General features: G+C 37.0%; 2 protein-coding genes across 2 annotated transcripts; both read left to right on the top strand.

The window, feature by feature from the left end:
• Positions 1–1,139: 1,139 nt before the first annotated feature.
• slc39a1 (solute carrier family 39 member 1) lies at positions 1,140–7,609 on the top strand. Its single transcript, XM_027164154.2, has 4 exons — positions 1,140–1,522; positions 3,559–3,683; positions 4,294–4,596; positions 5,662–7,609. Exons 1-4 carry the CDS (start codon positions 1,408–1,410, stop codon positions 6,013–6,015), a joined length of 897 nt encoding a protein of 298 aa, XP_027019955.1. The 5' UTR covers positions 1,140–1,407; the 3' UTR covers positions 6,016–7,609.
• Positions 7,610–11,152: 3,543 nt separating this feature from the next.
• On the top strand, positions 11,153–17,764 carry rlbp1a (retinaldehyde binding protein 1a; the record flags this gene model as incomplete). Its single annotated transcript, XM_027162113.2, has 6 exons — positions 11,153–11,332; positions 12,029–12,233; positions 12,728–12,906; positions 14,091–14,249; positions 14,613–14,723; positions 16,400–17,764. Coding segments are annotated over 6 exons (981 nt in total), but the record flags the coding sequence as incomplete, so codon positions are not given.
• Positions 17,765–20,161: the final 2,397 nt, after the last annotated feature.

Below are 20,161 nucleotides of genomic sequence, written 5' to 3'. Positions count from 1 at the left end.
CCTAGGTAACAGTGTGTGTAAATGTCAGTATGGGAATATTCAATATATATTGAATATTCAATTCAATTCAAATTTATTTGTATAGTGCTGACATTGTCTAAAAGCAGCTTTACAGAACATAAACATAGAACAAAATGTTATTATAAAGAATAATATAAAGATTAATATAAGATATATTTAAATGGGTTTGTATTGATCCCCAATGAGCAAGTCTGAGGTGACTGTGGCGAGGAAAAACTTCCTTGAATGGTGAAGGAAGAAACCTTGAGAGGAACCAGACTCAAAGGGGAACCTCATCCTCATGTGGGTGATTATAAATATACAGTCTGAAAAATGAGGAGAATGAGATTCTTTGTCCTCTAAGACCACATGGAGTCTCCTCTTTAGCATGGCAGAGTCTAACTGGAGTTGGAACATCTCTTGATGCCTCAGGATCCTCACAGAGTCACCCTTATCTCAGTGGAGGCCCAAAATCTTCATGGCACGGAAGACAATCAGGATATATTTTACATTTTTTAACGCTTAGCATAATGTTAAAAATCCAAAGAGATTAATGACTATACAATTTTTGGACATAACACTATAATATGTATCACAGTTTATGAACTGAAAAAAGGGAAAGTTACAGTGAATATTATCATGGATATAAAACACCATAATAAAAAAGTTTGGATTTGAAAGTTTCTAAAATCAGTCAACTACGGAGTGGGAAATAACATAGTTCCTTTAACTAGAAGGTTAGTCTTGTTTTTAAACGACTTTGCAAAAGAGTTCAGTTCAGTACAGGCGTCAATATATTGACCTGATCACCATCACAAGACTTGTCACGTGCCCATTAATCATGCACGCGCTTTCTGAATCCTACAGTCATGCCCCTGCTGGACAAGTTTGGAACTGCATGTTTTGAAACAGTAGTACGCATGTATTTAGTATGGATCTATATTTCTGTTTTTTATTGATCGAAACGACTAATTAAAATGACTATCTAATCATTTTAAACTAGACAACACATAAATGTGAAAGCCTAATCTGTAAAAGCGCAATTAAATAAATAAAAATTGACGTGCTTATTGTACTAATCCTACTATTTAGTATGCAAGTTACCATAGCAGCGCAGAAACCGGAAGACGGAAGCTTCAGATGAAAATAGTGGGCGGAGCCAAAGAGAATGCGGTCTACACGGATTTTTCGGCATAGAAATATCGAAAGCTATTAGTCCTTTTTTTTTATTATTATTGGTTTTACGATAAATATAGACTTTTGTATTGTTTGTAAATATGTATTGGACCCGGATGACTGACTAACGCATGAGAAATAGGTTTTTATATAAATATTTGTTTTATAGAGTTTGTTTACATATAGAGTTTGTTTACATCTAGGTGGCACTGAGATACATTGCAGATCAGTATGGAGTATTTATTACAGGTTAAAATAATAGCCCTGGTTGGCTTGTTAGTGCTTACTCTATTTTTCGGCTTCATTCCTGTCCGGATGAAATTTTTCCGAGCTGCGAGTGGAACAGGTAAAATTTCTCCTGGTTTCATATCATGTCTTGTGCTGTGAATCAGATCTGCACCAATTCATCATCGTTGTAATACACAATGTCATGTGTCTGCATTCACTTTGAGAATTCTGAGTGTTTTGCACTTCAATATATTGTTTATCAGTAAATGTATTTCTTTGTTATAGATAGATAGAACTTTATTGTCATTACATAGTACAGTTATACAGCAACAAAATGCAGTTTGGCATCAACCAGAAGTGCAAAGTGCATAAAAGAGTATATTTATATATATATATTACATACTGTACATATGCTATACATTTATCTGCACTTGTCTCAATTGCTTCTCTATGCACTTCAGATTGATGCCAAACTGCATTTTGTTGCTGTGTAACTGTACTATATATGTATAATAATTATAAAGGCTATAGCAGTTGTAAATAATATGGCATTGTAAATAATGTGCAGACACTATTGTAAAGGAACAACAAATATAAGGTAATAAGGTTACAGCATAAAAAAAATGTGCAAGCTGAATAAATTAGTCCTATATTCTATTATATATATACACACACATTCTATCATATGTATTGTTATCAGAAACAAGTTAGCACTGTTCAAGGTCTGCTGACCGACAGGGGAATCAATAATAAGAGAATTTCTTACTATTATTGCTGTTTGTTCTTGAATGGTCTCTTTATCTTGCAGGCCTGATTTGTGATACATACATATTTGATGTTTAGACATTGTTAACTTAACATACACGATCAAACTGTGCTTGAGTGCATTTATCTATCAATACATTTTAACAAAACTTTCCAGGTCATATGATCATGGACCTATGGAAATATGAACATTTATGCTGAGCAAGCTGACTGCAGTTTCTAAGCCTTGCATTCAGGGACAGATGGAGGAAATGGGTTAAAGAGCAAAAACCTGACCTGACACATATTCAAAAATGAACCCTATGTAAGGGTTCAATTTTGATCATCCGACAACAGATTATTTTCTGTTTTGTTGAGACAATGCTTATTAAAAATAGTGATAAGTTTAATGAGCGTGAACTAGGTGGATTGTTTACTCTATCAGAATCAGAATTAGCTTTATTGCCAAGTATGCTTTCGCATATTAGGAATCTGTTTTAGTGTCATAAGCTTTTAGTACACAGAGACGGCAACAACACACAGACAATAAAAATAAGATGAGAATAAAAATAAATAAATAAAAATACACATATGTAAATACAAATAGACAAACAGAATTACAAATGTTATTGAAAAAAGAATAAATTATATGTACAGTTATGTGCTATAGATTATAGAATGGAATAGAATAGAATAAGATTACTAGGATGGAGGTGCTAACAGAAAAATATAAGATTATTGCACATTGTTATTGCATAATGGGGAAACATTTAACTGTTCATAAAGTAGATTGCCTGAAGAAGAAACTGTTCTTGTGCATGGTTGTGCTGGTATTTGGTCATCTGTAACACCGGTCAGGTGGTAAAAGTTCAAAAAGTGGTTGTGAGGAATCCAGAGTGATTTTCTGATCCTGTTTCCTCACTCTGACATATACAGTTCTTGAAGGGTGGGAAAGGGAGCACCAATAATCCTTTCGGCTGTCCGAACCATTCTCTGTAGTCTTCTGAATTTGTAGCTGAGTCAAACCAAACAGTTATTGATGTGCACTAGAACCTAAAAGTAGATGCATGAGCACAGTTTGTCCAATCAAGTTACACACCATTTTTTAATAAACCATCAGTTAGTATATATGACATAATCCTCGTAATTGCTCATAGTATTCTATTTTTTATAAAACAATTAATAGATTTTAAATTTTGGCATCCAGTTTAAGATCATGACCTCCATCACTGCTTGCATCATTAGTTCACAGAATGCTTGTTTTGCACTTTTATTTTTGCTTTTTTTTTCAACTATAATCACTTCTTAGATGTTTGATAAGTAATTAAAACAGGACCAAAGATATAGGTTCATCATTACCGACTTTCCTAATCAGTAGTCACTCTTGTTTGTTCTGCGTGTCTTTTCCAGAAATCCACAGGATAGTACTGAGTTTAATCAGCTGTTTCGCTGGAGGAGTGTTCCTTGCTGCCTGTCTCTTGGACATTATCCCAGATTATCTGTCTGATATAAGCGAGCAACTACAAGACACAAATGTGAGTTCTTTTGGGGTCAGAATTGATCAGAGTACACATCTGTGTCTGAAAAACACCTTTCCTGAATGAATGGAGACTTTGTGTTTTTGGTCCTATGAAACAGTCTCACAAAATTAATACACACCTAAACTGTCTGTATCAGTTTAACCAGGAAATTCAGTGCTTACAAATAATGCAAAATATCTAAATGATGTTTGAATCCGATATTAAATAATCCCAAAATTTCAAAAAAAATTTCCTTTCTAGACGGTCAACACTTTAATGTCTAAGTTGTGTGTTTTTTTTTTTTGTTGTTTTTTTTTGTTGTTTTTTTTTGGTTCTTTTTTCTTACCAAAATTAAATTTACCCAGTATTAAAAATGACCTTTGGTCTGTCCATAAAAATTCTGTATTTGTTTTTGTTTGACTGGATCCAATGCACACTTTAAACAGTTACAGTCTTCTATCTTTTGCATAATATATTCATATATTCATAATGTATATAGTAAATCAAATACAGTAAATGCACTACATAAACAAGATGTATAGGAGCGAAGTACAGTACAATAATTTCTTAATAAGGAACAGAACAAGAAGGTTAAACCCCAAACGAACTCCTATTATCTCACTAGATCGACTATCCTCTGGCTGAGTTCATCATGGCATGTGGATTCTTCATCGTCCTCATCCTCGAGAGGCTGGTCCTGAGCTGTAACGAAAAGGGCAATGCAGAAACAGCTCCTCTGCTCCCATCTGCAGGTCACAGCCACTCACACACACATCGCTCCATAAACGAAGTGGAGAGTAGTAGCCACCATGTTCACATGGATCTGCAGGCTCATTCCTCCTTCCGCTCGTTCATGCTCTTCCTGTCTCTCTCACTGCACTCTGTGTTCGAGGGTTTGGCCATCGGTTTGCAAGCGACTGACACTAAGGTAAAGGCTTTACTCTTGAGCGCTGACTTTTACATTGCAGGTGTCAAACACGAGTCCAGGACAGCCAGGGACGTGCACAATGAGCGTGTACTTCAGCTATGTACAGTATTTCAAATACGTTCCTTTATGTAGAGTAACTATTTATTTAAGAATTCCTGCCCTAAAATCTGGTGTGATTTTGAATGCACCGTTTTATAATTTGGTATTTTGTTTGAGAAAGAAATCCTATTTCTTGACAACGTGATCTTGACATTTTTGTACTTGCATGCCAATATGGTTTTAATGACCTATAACCTATACAGTGAACACTGATTGCTGCCTTATCTTTGGCTTGGGTCAGAAATTCAAGAGAATGAGTCACTTCTGCAAATCTGATATGGTCACTCAGACTCAGCTTTCCACTTGTGTTCGCTTGCCCCCTGAGATACACTCAGATTGTTTGGGTGATAAACAAGTGCTTGGGTTTCTTTTTTTTAAAGTCTGAAGAAGAAAAAATCACTGACCACCTTGTAGCTGCTTTTTAATAATGATTTGGAAAAACCATGCACTGATGATTCGGGTAAATACAACTGAATCATTTTATATACAGGCTTTATCTGCTTTGATGATGATGATGATGATGATGATGATGATGATGATGATGATGAGAGAGTCATTTTGTGGCAGGTTTCCAGATTATACAGAAGCACAACGTAATCAAAAGGTGTTTGACTAGGTTCATGGATATTCACAGTTTTATTTATAATTCTATTATCCATCACCAAAAAATGTTTTATTTCTTTAGCTTGTTCTCAACTATAAAGTTAAAAACAAGTAAAAAAAAAAACTCTAGGAAGTTGCCTAAGCATTACAATGGGCTGGCTTGATGTATTTTTTCGCTTGGACAGAAAGTTTTCATAGTTATGATACATGGTGCACCCTGCAAAACTTCAGGAACTTGTTGGATGAGACAAAAGCATTTCATTTTTGCAGATTCATGTTTGTTTTCATTAAATTTTTTCGTTTTCTCTGTTGAAAAAGCAAACATGGCTAACTTTTTTTTTTTTTTTAATAAATCCTGTCTAGGTTTTGGAGATCTGCATCGCCATCTTGATCCACAAGAGCATAATCGTATTCAGCCTCTCGATAAAGCTGATCCAGAGTGGTGTCCCGACCATGTGGCTCGTCATCTACATCCTGGTTTTTTCCATTATGTCACCAATGGGCATCGCTATCGGCATCGGGGTGAGTGAAGCTCAGCTACAGATGGGAATGTTAGTCCAGGCTGTGCTGGAAGGCCTGGCAGCAGGAACCTTTATTTACATCACATTTTTGGAGATTCTTCCTCATGAGCTTAACTCTCCAGAGCGACAGCTCCTCAAAGTTCTCTTCATCTTATTCGGCTTCTCTCTCATGGCCTTTCTGTGCTTCCTGGGGTAAGAGGAGATCACAGGGATTTATATGGAACATTAAGGACTATTATTTTTACTGACAATAAGTAAAATACACACAAGATTCATATTTTATTTTTATTTTATTTGCAACACTCTGATTATTTTTATAATTTTTATAATTTTATTTTTATGGATTTGAGCTGTGTATCTTACTATAACACAATAATTAAGAACCATGCAAATGTACAACTCACTTATCAGTTAAATCCAGCATAAAATATGCCATTTAAATATTACACATTTCAGTGTTCTGAAGATTTTCATTCAGAGAACCATTTGATTAACCTCATGATTTTATTTTATTATCTACTCGAAAAGGACGTCTTATATACCTGAAGAGATTGTGGATAATTTTAATTATTTTCAAGTGTTATTTATTTTAACAGCCAATCAAACATTACTAAATTGATTAATGGTAATTGCATTATTCCTGCACAGTATTTTTATTGTGAAAGTGTTAATCTAATATCTATCCCTTTTTTCCAACACCTTTTGCAGTTCTGACATATAATGTTTCCCATGTGAACAGCAGCGTAAGATTTAACTGACTTACACAGTTTCTCATTTTGGGCAAAAATGTTTTCTATGAATAAAATATTCAACGATTCGGGGTGAAGTGGGCCGACGTGTAGCACCGTTACAGTTCTGATCCCAAAGAGTTTTACATTTTATCAGTAACAGTTTTGTTTTATTTGTTTTTTAACCGCAGCAATTTGACAACGGTGACAGTTTTCTATATGTATTAAAGAATGATAGATCATATATTTAATGTTGTAAAACATCTTAGTAACAAGTCAGTTTCTGTTCTTCTTTTCCCCTTTTTGTCCCCTGCTCTTTTCCCCTTTTTTCTTTTGAAATGACTAAGACAGAAAAGCAGCTTGACATGTTGGTGACAAAGTCCTCAATCCTAAACACTTCCCTTTTTTGGAAAACCTAACAATTTTATCTCTGAACGCTCTGACGCTAAATTCATTCTAAAAAAGGAACTAATAAACATCTACTTTGATAAAACTTCCTAAATTTCCATGTTAGTTGTTATTATAGAAAGAGCAAAAAATAATGATAAATTTTTAAAATTATATTTATAATACATTAATCTAACTCAAATCTACTCAGTACTACAATAATCTGTGACAAATGATAATCATAGCTGCTGTTATAGATTTTTAATCATCACAGTCTGACAAATCAGAACTGACATTTCAACGGATAATGTTGACATGAAATATTGCCACTTTTCTACTACCACTGTTTGCTTGAACGTCCAACTGACATATTTGTCTCGGCTTGAAAAGACTGCATCACAAGACCTTTGTTGAAGATAGCTTGAAGATCAGAAAAAACACAGATGCACCTCTGTGTTGTATTATTTGCACTATGCACTCAGTCACTGAGTTCAGAATTTCACCATGTGAGATACACACACTGTTATGGTGTAAATGTTTGCTGTAAATATGTTGCTATATCAATACAGTGCCTTTTTTTTAAATCCATATATGCCATTCTTTGTACAAAGTAAATGAGATGGGAGGAGTTTTTTTTGTGCCTCACATGATCAATAAATCCACTGTGGTGAGAGATGTGTGGAGTGAATGCTATTTATTTTCATCATGTGTTCCATTTATTTTCATCATGTGTTTTGTTCAAACTGCATACAAAAGCTGCTGTTAGTTCCTCAGAAATACCACAGAATAGTCATAGTGACACGCCTGTAAGCAGTGAGTCACCATGACTCAGAGTACTAGGAGGTAGTGTTGTGTATAAAGAGTTGAAAGTGCTAATTCTTAACGTAGAAAGTCCTGTTACATTTGACCCAGAACACTTTTCATTATTAACTGAGGTCTTATTACTGACTTAGAAACCGCTGTGAGAATCTCTTCTTTTCAGTAGTTTAGCATAAAGAAAAAAGAGTTTTCTAATTGTTTCTGACTTAGAAAAGCAGATGGGAGCCAACATCAGTAAAATATGTTCACCGATTTGATATATATCAGCTGCAATAATATTTATGTCAGGGGGCACGGTGGCTTAGTGGTTAGCACGTTCGCCTCACATCTCCAGGTTTGGGGGTTCGATTCCCGCCTCCGCCTTGTGTGTGTGGAGTTTGCATGATCTCCCCGTGCCTCGGGGGTTTCCTCCGGGTACTCCGGTTTCCTCCCCCAGTCCAAAGACATGCATGGTAGGTTGATTGGCATCTCTGGAAAATTGTCCGTAGTGTGTGAGTGAATGAGTGTGTGTGTGTGCCCTGCGATGGGTTGGCACTCCGTCCAGGGTGTATCCTGCCTTGATGCCAGATGACGCCTGAGATAGACCCAGCACAGGCTCCCCGTGACCCGAGAAGTTTGGATAAGCGGTAGAAAATGAATGAATTAATATTTATGTCAGTTTTGACCCATATTTGTGTGTACTAGTGGGAAGAGGAGGCTTAGTGGTTAAGCTGTTGGGCTCCTGTTCAGAAGGCTGTGGGTTTGAATCCCAGGGCCTCTGAGCAAGGTCCTTAACCCTCAATTTCTCAGCTGTATAAATGAGATAAATGTTGCACAGGTTTTACAAAAAACACAAACGAGCTGATTTATTAGAAATGTCTATGGTTTAGGTGCTCTTTGTAGCCATATCATTACTGAGTGTAATATTTAAATCTGTAAACGCATCAATGGAAAGAGCCCACCAGTGGACAACTGCCTTCCAGATATTACACTGACATGGTAGTGAGTGTGGTATGAGAGAATCAGGCACAGCAGTGTTGATGGATGTTTTAAACCGTTGTGTACAGTATACAGAGACTCACAAGAAGAAAATACAGGAAATACAGGTAATATAAATGGTAAAGGCACAGGTGTGGCAGGAAATGAGGATATTTGGCAGCAGGAGGTCAACAAAATGCTTCTTTGAGGCATCCAGTGTATCTTAGCAATGGTCCCATCCCTTCTGTTGAAAAGGATTATGATTCACGGATCTGTCAGCCTGAATAATGATATAATAAATAATGAGAATGAAGCATCATGCATATAAAGGTCCAGTCATATTCACTCAGCATGGTAAAGACTAAATGACTCTTGTAGTTGTACCCTGGTAGTTTTCTACTTTTGCGGCCCATCTGTTCTACGATTTTGCAAGTTGTCCATTCTGAGCAGCTTTTCCGATTTTTTTTAACCTTCAGAAATGCGGTTTACTTTTACTGTGCTGGTGAGACTGCTGTGTATGAAAATTCTAGGATATCAGCAACACTACTATGGTCAAAGTCACTGAAATCACATTTTCATGTCAAAATTGTTACAAACCGTTGCTATTTATGTACAAGGCTCTAAATGGTTTTGCTCCCATGTATCTAACCAGTCTTCTAACCGGTTACAATCCTTCACGCTCACTGAAATCACAAAACTCATGACTTCTGGTAGTTCCCAGAATATAAAAATTTACTAAAGGCGGTAAAGGGTTTTCGTATTTAGCTCCCAAACTTTGGAATAGCCTTCCTGATAGTGTTTGGGCCTCAGATACACTTTCCCAGTTTAAATGTAGATTAAAGACATATCTCTTTAGTCAGGTGTACATATAATACATCCCATAACGTGTGCTCTAGTACATCCGGCTCAAATGCACGTTATCATCTAGTATTAATATTATGAACAGCAGCTAATTCCTCTCTATTGCTTCTCTTTTTTACCCATACCGAGGCATTCAGAGATTGCACCAGCTCCAGTTGTGTTCCGTGTCATAAAGATTTTGGACCTTCATTGAGATGAAATTAACCAAGTCAGAATCCTGAGGCATCTAGAGATGTACCAGCTCCAGATGGACACTGCTTCATGAAGTGTCTGTACATTTTAAGAGAAGATGCCAACTCTATGTGGTTTGAGGACCACAATTGTCAGACTGCATATTTATAATCACACCCTCCAGTATCACCCAAATAAGGATGGGTTCCCTTTTGAGTCTGGTTCTACTCAAGGTTTTTTCTTTTTCCATTTAAGTGAGTTTTTCCTTAATTACAGTCGCCTCAGTCACCTCATGCTCGCTCATAGGGGATACATACAAACACATTTAAATATAAGTCTAATACAAATGTTTGTATTATATTAATCTTCATATAATATTACATTTCTTGCATTATGTTTCTTATGTTCTGTAACGCTGCTTTGAGACAATGTCTATTGTTAAATGCGCTATACAAATAAATTTGAATCAAATCATCCAGACCTTTGCAGCCCTGCCCCTTTGTAGCCCCTTCACTGAGTGCCCCAAAGTTCCCTGACCCATCTCATTCCTCATTGTGGATGGAAACGGCTTTTTCCGTCCCTGCGGCTAAGGTAAGGCATGGGGTCTTTTACCTGTGAATCTCAGATCTGAGATGTTTATATATGTTTTAGAATATTGACATTGTTCATAAAATGTACTGTATACAAGAGTGTGCTGCTTTATTGGTGCCATGTGTCTTTCTCTTGTTTATATAGTAATGTAATGATATACTGATCTGGCCATGATTTAGTAGTTATTATGAAAAGACACGAGATTTCCACATAGTATTTAATAGTATATTAATTATATATGTGTAATGTGCAGTATCTCTGCCAGTCACACAGAAAAACACTTAATGATGTAAGGATCAGTAAAGTACATCCCTATAGATGTAGAATCCCCATAGAACAATCAGATTGAAGATTTTACAAGTACTGTATGCTTTTGCTTTAGCTTGCTATCTCTGACACACAGTAAATGCAATATATGAAAATTGCTACAGAAATCAATATTATAATCCCTCTTACATTAAGAAACTTAAAAGGGATCTATGCTAATTTATTTTTAGCATAATTCAATTTCACACTGTTTTGATCCCAGGATTTGAACGTGTACGTAGCAGTAGTAGCACATCCCCAGTGAATGGATTTAATTAGATTTATTAGATTGTTTCTGTCTTCAGTGTCTGAGTAACTGCTGAAAGATCTGGAGATTATGGCTTCTGTAAGTTCACATGTACCACATATCTATTCCTACTATGCATCATTTCAGGTTATTTTTAATACCCTTTGATGCTGTTTTTGTGTGAGATCTGTATGATTTCATCCTGGGCAAAATCATGGGCAAGCAAACAGTGGATTAGCTTTCTTTAAATCTTTTAAACTTTGTTGTACACAGTGGTTGGTTGCTTTACACTTTCTTTGTCTTTGTTGGTGAAAAAGACCGGAACTTTCCGCATGGTCTCAGAGGATGAACAGACCTTGCGCTCCAAGCTTGAGCATCTGACTGTGAAGGATCATGGGCCGGTGTTCGGGTCATGTCAGCAACTCCCTGATCACACAGTACAGAAGGTTTTTACGTTTTGTTTTATTTTTTGTTTGTTTGGGGTTTTTTTTTGTTAATATTAATAGTATCAACATAATGAAAAGTTATATGCCAGTAAAATAATAATAAAAAAAAAATTTATTTTACATGGATTTGTATTTTATTTTTAGATTTTGTTCCATACCTATCACAAAAAAAAAAAAAAACAGACAAGAAATTCAAGTGAAAATGTCAGGATCTAGCCATTTTTGCTGGTGCCACCTGTTCCTTATGTGTCTAATTGTCTCCCCTGTTTGTTCCTTCTTGAATCCTTGTCTTTGAGTTTTGGTTTTCTTTTCTTTCTCCTAGTGTTTCCGTTTTTGTTTGTTTTTGTGTGTGTGTGTGTGTGTGTGTGTGTGTGTGTGTGTGTGTGTGTGTGTGTGTGTGTGTGTGTGTGTGTGTGTGTGTGTGTGTGTGTGTGTGTGTGTGTGTGTGTTATATTTTATTTAATAAATTGTGCTTTTAGCTATCCCTGTGTTTGGGTCTGAATTTTATCCACAAAGACACCCCACTTTTTGGGACAGAAAAAATATTATGATGAACATGAAAGAAAACTTTATACTGTAAAATGTAAATTTGAATATTTTGTGATTAAGAAAAAAATCACCAACAGGAAATGAAAAACTTAGAAGGAAATTAGTCTTTCTGTTTTGTTCATATCTGTATGACTTCTTTTCTAACAGGCAAAGGATGAGCTGAAAGAGACCGTGGAGAAAAGAGTGTCTGCAGTAAAGGAACTGAGATCCCTGATTTGTGAGAAGCCAGAGAATATGGATGACTTGTCGGTGGCTGTGAAGGAGAAATTCGGGAACAAACCAGATTCTCTGCTCCTGAGGTTTATTCGTGCGCGCAAGTTTGACGTGACCAGGGCATATGAGCTCATGAAGGGTGGTTAAACAATTTCCTGGGTCTTTAATATCTGATAGATTGTCGTTGTCATTTGTTTATGGCACACCGCTGCTTTTGTGTAAAAAAAATGTGCTGTTCTACTTTACATCTCTGGGCTTTGTTTTAACAAAGAAATCATTTGTCTCGATTAGGCATTCAGGGGAACATTGACAGAGGCTCTTTGTGTATAATTAGGGCACATTTATTTTCCCAGAAACCTCAGATAGTTATGACCAGGCAGACAAGACAGGCTTTTATGCCTCAGCCTTCAGTTGCTGTGCATGTGCATGAGAGAAAAGTGAATGTGAATGTACAGTACATTTACTGGTGAGGTTAATTGGTGCATTCTAGAGAATGTGGACAAAACATGACAAAGAACTGTCTTGTGTGTGTGTGTGCGCGCCTGTGTGTGTGTGCCTGTGTCTGTGTGTATGCGGCATCACACTCTTTTCTCATATGCAAACATCTCATTTGATCTCATTTCTGTTCACCAGGTTATGTGCGTTTCCGACGTGACTACCCCGAGCTGTTTGAGGATTTGACCCCTGAAGCAGTGCGCAGTACCATCGAGGCTGGCTATCCACAAATACTTGGCACACGTGACAAGTATGGACGTGTGGTGCTCCTTTTCAACATAGAAAACTGGGATTTGGAAGAGGTCACCTTCGATGAAGTAGGTGTACGAAACACTGATTACACTCGAAACACAGATCTGGTAAAGGGACTTGCATCTACACCACAACCGATTCCTCTGTAATGTTCTTTCAAGGGTCCAAAAAAGAATTGCAAGGAAAAAAGTCTGAATTCTGAGATATAATGTCACAATTCTGAGATTTAAAGTCGCAATTATCTTTTATTATTTTTTAAAATGAGGTGGAAACAATCTTTCATAATTCTTGGGGTTCACATCAGTTAAATATATTTTATTTAAATTATTTGGGATTCTTTGCGAAACCAAGTGCAACAGCACCACCAATGGTCGAAAGATAATAAATACACGGAATTTCTAAGATAAAGTGAGATTGATTTTTCTTTGTAGCCTGAAGATTCATGCCATCTATCAGTGACAGACCTGACAGGTGATTAGACAGAGTAAAACCTGACATAGATCTAGATTAATTATCTATTTGGGATGATCTTGTTCAGCCATTGTCTCTGACACATCAATTACACGTCATTAGCAGTGATTGAGAAGGTGTGTATGAAATACGTTTGCAGGTGAAACGAACATAAACATAGTGTATTATTAGTCTCTCAACCTTTTTTTTTATATGAATGACTTTGGAGGAAAAACTTAAAGTAGATAGACAGACAGATAAGCACACATTGTTTAATCAGATACAAAGTACAGATGAACAAAAGGGTTCAGAGGAAACAGCATGAATCCTGTTGGCCATTGCGATCTTCAAACACTGCTTTTGTTTGTTTGTGTGTGTGTGTGTGTGGTGTGTGTGTGTGTGTGTGTGTGTGTGTGTGTGTGTGTGTGTGTGTGTGTGTGTGTGTGTGTGTGTGTGTGTGTGTGTGTGTGTGTGTGTGTGTGTTCCTTTGCCCCATATCTTATTATGCCATTTTTACATATTGCTTAACTGTAATAATCTAAATAGTAATAATAATAAATTTTAGTTTATACACTGTCACATTACTTCATGCCAGTTATGGGGTAAAAAAAAAAGCAACTTGTTGCTTCTGAGTGCTAAAAATTGAACGCTATGCCAAATTACTCCCTTCTAATACAAAGGTGTCTTTGTCTTTCTCACACAAAGCAGCTTAAACTGTCATAAATATCTAAGTGTACCCTGTGTTGACTCTAATGTTCTGTTCTAACCTGGTCTATGGCTTTTCTCTCATAAATGACAGACTCTGCGGGCTTACTGTGTCATCCTGGAGAAACTTCTGGAAAATGAGGAGACTCAGATCAATGGCTTTGTACTCATTGAAAACTTTAAGGGTTTTACTATGCAGCATGCAGCTGGCATCAAACACAATGAGCTGAAAAAGATGGTGGACATGCTGCAGGTAACAAACACATGGGCGAGATGTTTTTGTCATATAAACAGTTATATACATTATACAACTGGCAGTGGAATAAAAACATGACTTTCTCCTCATAAGACATATAGTTCATAAGTTCATATAAATAATCTAAATTAAAAATGTATAATAATAATAATAATAATAAGAAGAAGAAGAAGAAGAAATAGATTGTGCAAAATGTGATGTGTGTGCAGTTGTGTTACATGTTGTAACAGTACAGTAAGTAAGTAGCTTTGTGTGGAGTTGTGAATGTTGACATGAATGTGAAACATCTTAAATACTGTATATGTGTGTAGTACATACTGTCCAGTACGTACAAAAGTAACTACTTTTTTTAATACGTAGGACTCGTTTCCTGCACGCTTCAAGGCTGTACATGTGATTCACCAGCCGTGGTACTTCACAACCACTTACAATGTGGCCAAATCCTTCATGAAGAGCAAACTGCTAGAGAGGGTGAGTGAACCCGAGTGAAGGGATGTCTTGTGCAGTACACTTACTCCAGCTTTTGAGTGAGTCGAGTCCAGAACTTGATTTCAGAAGAAATATGTTTTGGTTGGGGAAAAAACTCATTCTTATCCAATACTGTTTTATTCCTTTTTCAGATTCATGTTACTATATGATCACATAATGTCTACAAATCAGCAAACAAGTGATATAACATCCCAGTTAACTATTTAGATTCCACCATGCTGAAGAAAATGCTGACTGCCACTAAGCCATTACATTGTGTAAAAGATTTAACATCATAGTGTTTACAGCCTCAAGCATGATGCCCATGATCTTCCATGTCCAAAGCTATTTGATTTATATTTTAATTGGCATTGTGAAGCAAACCAGTGTTGTACATCACATTATTAGTTATTTATGTAGAAATTATCTTTCCAGTAAGTATTTTTCACAACCCAAAGTATTTTATTCCTCTAATGCCCCAGCAGATTTTGTTGCAGAACATTCAATTCAGATTTTAACAACAGCTATTTTCTCAAATCAGCTTTACAGAAATATAGAATAGACAATTTTGAATAGAAATGACAAAGTTTCAAATTAAATTTAAATTTATCCCTAATAAACAAGCCTGAGGCAACAGTAGCATGGAAAAACTCCCTGAGATGATATAAAGAAGAAACCTTGAGCGGAACCAGGTTCAGAGGGTAACCCATCCTCATTTGGTGACACTAGAGAGTGAGCACGTTCACCTCACACCTCCAGGGTTGGGGGTTCAATTCCCGCCTCCGCCTTGTGTGTGTGGAGTTTGCATGTTCTCCCCGTGCCTCGGGGATTTCCTCCGGGTACTCCGGTTTCCTCCCCCGGTCCAAAGACATGCATGGTATTTTGATTGGCATCTCTGGAAAATTGTCCGTAGTGTGTGACTGCGTGATTGAATGAGAGTGTGTGTGTGCCCTGCGATGGGTTGGCACTCCGTCCAGGGTGTATACTGCCTTGAGGCCCGTCTCAAGGCAGGATGACCCGATGACCCGAGAAGTTCAGATAAGCGGTAGAAAATGAATGAATATCTTTTTCTTGTCATGTTAATATGGCAAAAACAGCTTATGTTCTCATGAAATGGCAAAGCCCTCTATACCGGAGACTTTCTCGTGTCAGAAAACTTAGTACTAATACTTCGTACTTAGTACTACACAAAAATACCAGCTTTACATGACTGGCACAAAATAATGACACTCGAGAAGAAATTTCTCCTCACCTTTTACAACAATTACACATATCTCTAATCATTTATTCAATTTCAGAAACCCTTCTGTTACAGAATTAGAAGCTTTCTCAAGCTTTCTTTTGAGAAGAGATTCGATGAGATGAGAGAATTTAATTTATTAATCCCCTGTAGGGAAAATAAGTCAATACAGCAGCACAAGTAGAAGGAATAACAACTAATAAAACCCTATACATCAAAAATAGTGCAAATACAAATAGTTTTTAAAAAAAATCATTGTGTATATATTTTTGCAAGAACACATTACATTTGAAAGAATCCTGCTAGGTGAGAGAACCCTGGCCTCTGGGTTTTTTTTTTTTTATTTTTTTTTTATTAAAGTAAACTTTTTACATGTTCCTTTTTTTAATGAACCATTTCACAGGAATAATAGGTTTATTCTCCTTTACCTCCTGCTCAGGTGTTTGTTCATGGAGATGATCTGGACGCTTACTTCAGAGACTTTAGTGTCGAGATCCTCCCTCCAGACTTCAATGGGACAGGACTGAGATGTGATGGCAGAGAGACAGCAAACAAGCTGTTTGGCTCAGAAGACACAGCTCTTTAAATGATGGGAGTCAGTAACACGCTAGTCTGGCCAACATATATGGAGTACATTGATGTACATCCTCTAGGCAATATGAAAAGGGGGGGGGTGTGTGTGTTAAAATATGGATAAACATGAAGAAATGTACCATGGGAGAAAATATAAACAGTATACTGAACAACTGGAGCATAATTTTTTCTTAAAGGAGACGAGGTAATAGAGGTCATGAGGGTTACGTACTATTACTGTAGCATTAACCCAGCTAAACTTTAAGACATAGTATGTATATAATCAAACATTCACACACTCCACAATGAAGTGTTTTAAGTGTCTAATGTGTCTAATGTGCTGATTGAATGACTTATCGTGGTACAGATTTTGTTCTTCATGATTGGTTTTATGATCTAGATAATAATTAGCATTGTTTATAATAAAATATGACTAATGGAAACAACCATTTTAAACACACATGCGGTCGGTCAAGGTGGCAACACACATAAATTAACACTTGCATTCAGATCACTGGCTTTGTACTCAATGAAAACTAAGTGGTTTACCATGCTGCAGAATTAAACACTGGCTGTTCATGTTGATGTGACCTTCAAAAGAAGAGAATAAGAATATAAAGGGGTTGGACAGAATAATGAGGACACATGAAATATGCAATATCTCTTTATTAATAAGGTGTTGGACCACCATCTACATTTAATACAGCTTACAACCTTCTTGGCATAGATTCATACAACTTCTCAGTATCTTCTAGTGAAGTTTTGTACTATTTATCTAGCAGAATATCTTCTAATTGCTTACGAGCGGTTTGTGTAGGGAACCTGCTTGTCACTTTTCTTTCAAAAATTTCCCAAAGCGTTTAGATGATATTCAAGTCAGGTGACTGAACTGGACAGGGTTGATGTTGAATTCATCCTGGTGCTCTGCAAACCAAATCATCTTGAAAAATTACATTATTGTCTAGAACCAACATTTGAATCATATTATGAACACTTTTAAATACTTGCTGGCAGAAACACGACCATGTAGACTAATGATTGGGCCAGATGAATACCAGTATATGGCTGCCCAATGGAACCATACAGCCCTAGTTGCACACTAGGGCAGTCTTGGCCTAATGGTTTGAGTCTGACTTGTAACCCGAAGGTTGGGGGTTCGAGTCTCGGTCTGGCCAGGACTGAGGTGCCCTTGAGCAAGGCACTGAACCCCCCCAACTGCTCCATGGGCGCCGCAGCATAAATGGCTGCCCACTGCTCCGGGTGTGTGTTCACGGTGTGTGTGTTCACTTTGGATGGCTTAAATACAGAGAACAATTTCTGAGTATGGGTCACCATACTTAGCCGTATGTCACTTCACTTCACTTCACCTCACCTCACCTCACCTCACCTCACCTCACCTCACTTCACTTCACCTCACTTCACCTCACCTCACCTCACCTCACCTCACCTCACCTCACCTCACTTCACTTCACTTCACTTCACCTCACCTCACCTCACCTCACCTCACCTCACTTCACTTCACTTCACTTCACTTCACCTCACCTCACTTCACTTCACTTCACTTCACTTCACTTCACTTCACTTCACTTCAATTCCCTTCCGGGGGGTGGGGGGGTGGGGTGGGGGTTCTCCATACATAAACTCGACCTGCTGTTGGGAATAATGTAAACAAATAATCAGACCATATCACTCATTTCGTCTTCATTGGTCCAGGTTTTATGATCAAGAAACCATCTTTTTCACATTTTTGTGACATCATTTCTTCACTATTCTTCTTCAACTATGAAGTCCTGCCATGCTTTGTATCCACACTTATAATCATGGAGACTGTTGCTCGTAAAACACCAAACAGTTGGGCTGTAACAGTTACAGATGCTTCTGCTAAACAGGCTTCCATGTTCTGCCCCCTTTGGAAGTCTGACAAGTCACCAGTTACAACAGTATCTTAAACTTACCACTGCTGAGCATAACTTGTTTTATACTGGCATGCAACCTAGACAATATATAGCAACACAAAATAAATAAATGATAATCACAACATTTATTTTTTTCACAGTAGCCTACACAAATAATATTAACCCCATAACAATGGGTGTCCATTTTGTCCACTGTTTTTTTTTTTTATTATTCTTGCATGTTTAAAAGCTGTGCATGTGATCCACCAGCTGTGGTACTTCACAAATTCTTACAACGTGGCAATGAACAGCAAACTGCTGGAGAGATTAGAAAGAGGCACCTCTTATGTCTCTTCTCCATGAGAAAGATCAATAAACAGTAAATAAAAAATAAACCCTCATATCCTAAATAACCTTTGTTTCTGTTGTATCATGTAACAGTAGTGCTGATTCCAAAGCCATCATTTAAAGGACAAAGTTACTTTAACCAACTTGAGTTACATCCATCCATTTTCTGTACCTCTAGGATGGTATACCAGGCACAGGGTTCCACGCCATCACAGGGCACAACAAACACACTCAGACACACACACAGTCACAGACACACACACACACAGTCACAGACTCACACTCTCAGACACACACACACACACACACACACACACACACACACACACACACACACACACACACACACACACAATCTCTATGAACATTTTCCAGCTGCATGTGAATCAAATGCCTAGAATCAAACCCTAGAGATACCAAATACAACACAATGTTATCCATCCATAATATAGGAGAAGGAAAAGACAAACACACAAGAAATATTCATACAAGAAAATAATTTATTTTAACACGTGAATTATATTTAATCCAATTATTCATTCACACGCTGTTGTTTTTTTCACCCAAAAAAAAAATAAAAAATAAAAAATTTAAGACAGACACACAATGTTATGGTTAGTAAAGGTGGAATATGATATAGTCATGGGTACAAACAACCCATCAAACACACAGCACGGTGAACACACTGTGATCAGCTCTATAAATCAAATTTCACTGCATAAATCATGGAATGATCTTACACTGCATTAGCAATTTTCACCTGATGGTCTAACGTAGTCAGTGGGAATGCCAATGGATTTTTAATGTGGGCTTTACTGTGTGTCAACAGCAGGAATGGGATTTCACACCTAATTTGACACGTTTCTTATTTATCTGGACAAGGCCCTTCAGTTTGGCATGGTAAAAAACAAAAACAAAAAACAAAACTCAGACATTATTGCTGATGGGGAAAAACAAAAACACCCCCCCCCCCAAAAAAAAAAAAACCCACCGTGTTATATAAAGTACAGAATTCATGTTCATTGTGTTATATTTACATTTTTTTTCTGGTTTTGGTTTTCAGAACAAAACGTGCTGATGATCAGCACACACTCACTGATGATTATTCATGTACATCATAGTCCAAAACAAATGAGTAAATAACCAACACCAAGAGACAATTATATATAGACATCAATAAATGAACCTTGAAAATCAAAGAGACACGGCTAAAGCCTGCATTTGTGCAAAAATAAAAAATAAAAATAAAAGTAAGAAACATTCAGAAAGGCAGAAGGTTGCTGAGCATCAGACAATGGAGACTGGAATGATGCTGGTGTTTCTGATAGCTCAGATCTCATGATGTGCTTCAATACTGAACGAACAAACTGATTTTCCTTGATCAG

This window comes from Tachysurus fulvidraco, chromosome 2, assembly GCF_022655615.1.
Source record: "Tachysurus fulvidraco isolate hzauxx_2018 chromosome 2, HZAU_PFXX_2.0, whole genome shotgun sequence".
NCBI classification, from domain to species: Eukaryota; Metazoa; Chordata; class Actinopteri; order Siluriformes; family Bagridae; genus Tachysurus; species Tachysurus fulvidraco.
This window is presented reverse-complemented; position numbering and strand designations above follow the sequence as displayed.